Raw genomic sequence first — 2,674 nt, forward strand, 5'->3', positions numbered from 1 at the left:
TACCTCTGCCAACGAAGTTGGAAGGAGGTTATGTTTTACTGGGGGTATAACATAACCTTCTAACTTCGTTTTCAGAGGTATTGAAGACTGACTTACTTTAATCTTTATATATGTATGTTTGATAGTGAACACCTTCCTGGCATCAATTTTAATCGTAGAGTAATGAAACTTGCGGGGATTAGCTGTTATGTAAAAAATCTACAAATGATTAAATTTTGGAAAGTCAAGGTCAGGTTACAGTCAAGCAAAATGTCCAATTCACGTATTCAGCCATAAGTTTGGACATTGTTGTCGCAGAAACTTCAAACTTGGTTCATATTTGAGTGTGTGAAAATCAACGCCGATTAATACATGTTAAGGTCGCGTCAAGGTCAAGGTCAAGCAAAAGGTCAAATTCCAGTTATCTACCATATGGCCACAATTTTTATCGTAAAGTAATGAAACTTTCGGGGATTTTAAACTGTTATGTAAAGACCTGGAAGTAATTAAATTTTGGAATGCTGTCAAAAAATGACATTTATTCCCCTTGAATAAAAGTATTCTCAGTTTTAAGAGTGTTCGTTTTCTAATGTATTTCCCAGTTTCTATGAATATTACGTTTAAAATGTGATTATTTTACTCCACAGAAGTAGTTTTATTATATTAACTATATCAATGAGTTTCTATGAATTAGTATAATAATATTTAAAGTAATAAGCTAACTTTCTTGCAAATTTTATCCATCTAGATCAGATAAAATGACGTAACATCCCATTGTTGTCAAACTTCTTCCTGTGTAGATTATATATGTTGTTTGCTTGTTGTAAGGGCACATGCCAGTAATTTAAACTTGCCTTCTGGACGAAACCCCCTTTTTTGTGTATGTTGGGTTACGATTAGAGCACTTGATGTTTATCTTTAAATTGATGTTATGTTACGTAACCCTGTAATTTTGTAGATCTAACAACTGTGCTATGCCATATACTCCTCCTGAGTTTTCTTCCAGGGTGGAAAGGTGAAGCTAGGCCTCTTTGAGCAGTTAACTCCACGAAGGCAAGTAATAGAAGAAGTTCTTGTAAGAATCCAGCCCCATCACCTCGTGAACCATCGCATCATTGCAGCAATATTCTTATAAGAATATTCTGCAACCCCGTTTGATATTTGTTTAATTTTTTATCAAGTAACGTAAATTTTGTTCATTTGTGGTAATGTTAATGTTCGCTCTTTAACGTAACTCTGATGATTTTTGTTTGTTTACTTTAAATATTAAATATATGTCAAACTTTTTTTAATTGAGTCTTTGTGAACCCGTGTGGCATCACCCCCAAAAGAATTGGTGCAGGAAATATAGTTTGAATCAAAGGTAAACGGCAAATGTCTTTTACGTAAGTTTATTTCTCAGTTATGTGACTTGGCCTCGTGCAAAACTGGTGCACGAGGGTTTACAGTTTAAAGAAAGTAATCAGATGTGGTTGTAAATTCCCCAGTATTTCACCACACTTTCTGGTCCTTCGAACCGGATGCCATAACGATTCACAAAGAATTTTTTTGGATGTTAAAGATAAATTGCGATAAAGTTCGTGGTTGATGGTCGGCGTTAAAGTCATTCTAGTATAGCTGGCACGTGTCCAAAGTTATTTGGTGAGCAGGGTAAGGTATTGAATTACTTGGAGTGTTTTACCAAGTAATCTGTTTTATGGAACATTATTTGTTCGTTAATTACTCTGTGAAGAAATTTTGTTGAATTTCGTTGCCATTTTTTGAACTTAGGTTTCGTGACCAGTTGTATTTAAGAGCACGTGGTCAAATTGTCTAGCATTTAGTGCATGTTATATTTGAATCAGAGTTAGATAATTTGCCATATATTTTCTGATATTGTTCAAGTTTGTTATTGATTCATTAACGAGATAATGGAATCCAAGATTAAGGAAGTTATTGAAGGGGAAATTATTTCCTTACAAGATTTGCTCGACGAGTCGGGTAGCTGCATTGGTGATACCGATACACCAAAATCGACTCTTTGATGTATGAACGTTGTCTTACTGAGGGACTACGACGTTTTGAAGATTGTTGGTCACAGAATGTGACGATTATTTTACAGGACAGTGAATATGACAAGTTATGTAGAAGTTATAGAGCAATAACCAGTTGTGTAAGAAAAGCTATTGCTGCTACTCACCAAACTATGAGTGAGATTGACGCTAGAGATAGAAATCAACGGCCCGTTTTCCCTCCTCCGGCTCCCGTTAATCCCCCTAAACTCGCAGAAATTAAGATACCTGAATTTAGCGGTGGGGAAGAACAATGGCTTGCATTTTGGGATATATTCAACAGTTTGGTTCACGATCGTAGGGATATTTCCGATGTAATTAAGTTTTCTATACTCAGAGCTAGTTTAAGGGATAACGCCCTCAAAGGCATAGGAGGTTTGCCTGTCACTAATACCAATTAGGCTATTCAGTAGCTATTCAGACCCTTAAGGAGAAGTATGATAATAAGGAAAACTTGAAACGTAGACTCATGTCCAAATTAACAGATTTAGTCCCTCCCAGTCATTCAATAGAGGATTTGAACACTTTTAAATTGGATTATGAAAAATTATTTTACCGATGAAAACATTGAGTTTAGATGTAGAAGCCATGAACCCCATTTTCTCTAGTATAATATGCGAGAAATTACCTGAAACGCTTAAGGC

The 2,674-nt window shown here is 35.5% G+C and overlaps 1 protein-coding gene across 1 annotated transcript in view; it reads left to right on the forward strand.

Moving 5' to 3' along the window:
* LOC137621750 (uncharacterized) overlaps nt 1-2,431 on the forward strand; it is a 3,055-nt gene extending 624 nt beyond the window's left edge. Inside the window, exon 2 of the mRNA XM_068352260.1 lies at nt 2,081-2,431. Within this exon, the coding sequence (XP_068208361.1) occupies nt 2,081-2,431 (351 nt within the window). The remainder of the gene's footprint in view (nt 1-2,080) is intronic.
* Nucleotides 2,432-2,674: the final 243 nt, after the last annotated feature.

The sequence above is a fragment of the Palaemon carinicauda genome, chromosome 28 (genome assembly GCF_036898095.1).
Source record: "Palaemon carinicauda isolate YSFRI2023 chromosome 28, ASM3689809v2, whole genome shotgun sequence".
Taxonomy (NCBI): Eukaryota; Metazoa; Arthropoda; class Malacostraca; order Decapoda; family Palaemonidae; genus Palaemon; species Palaemon carinicauda.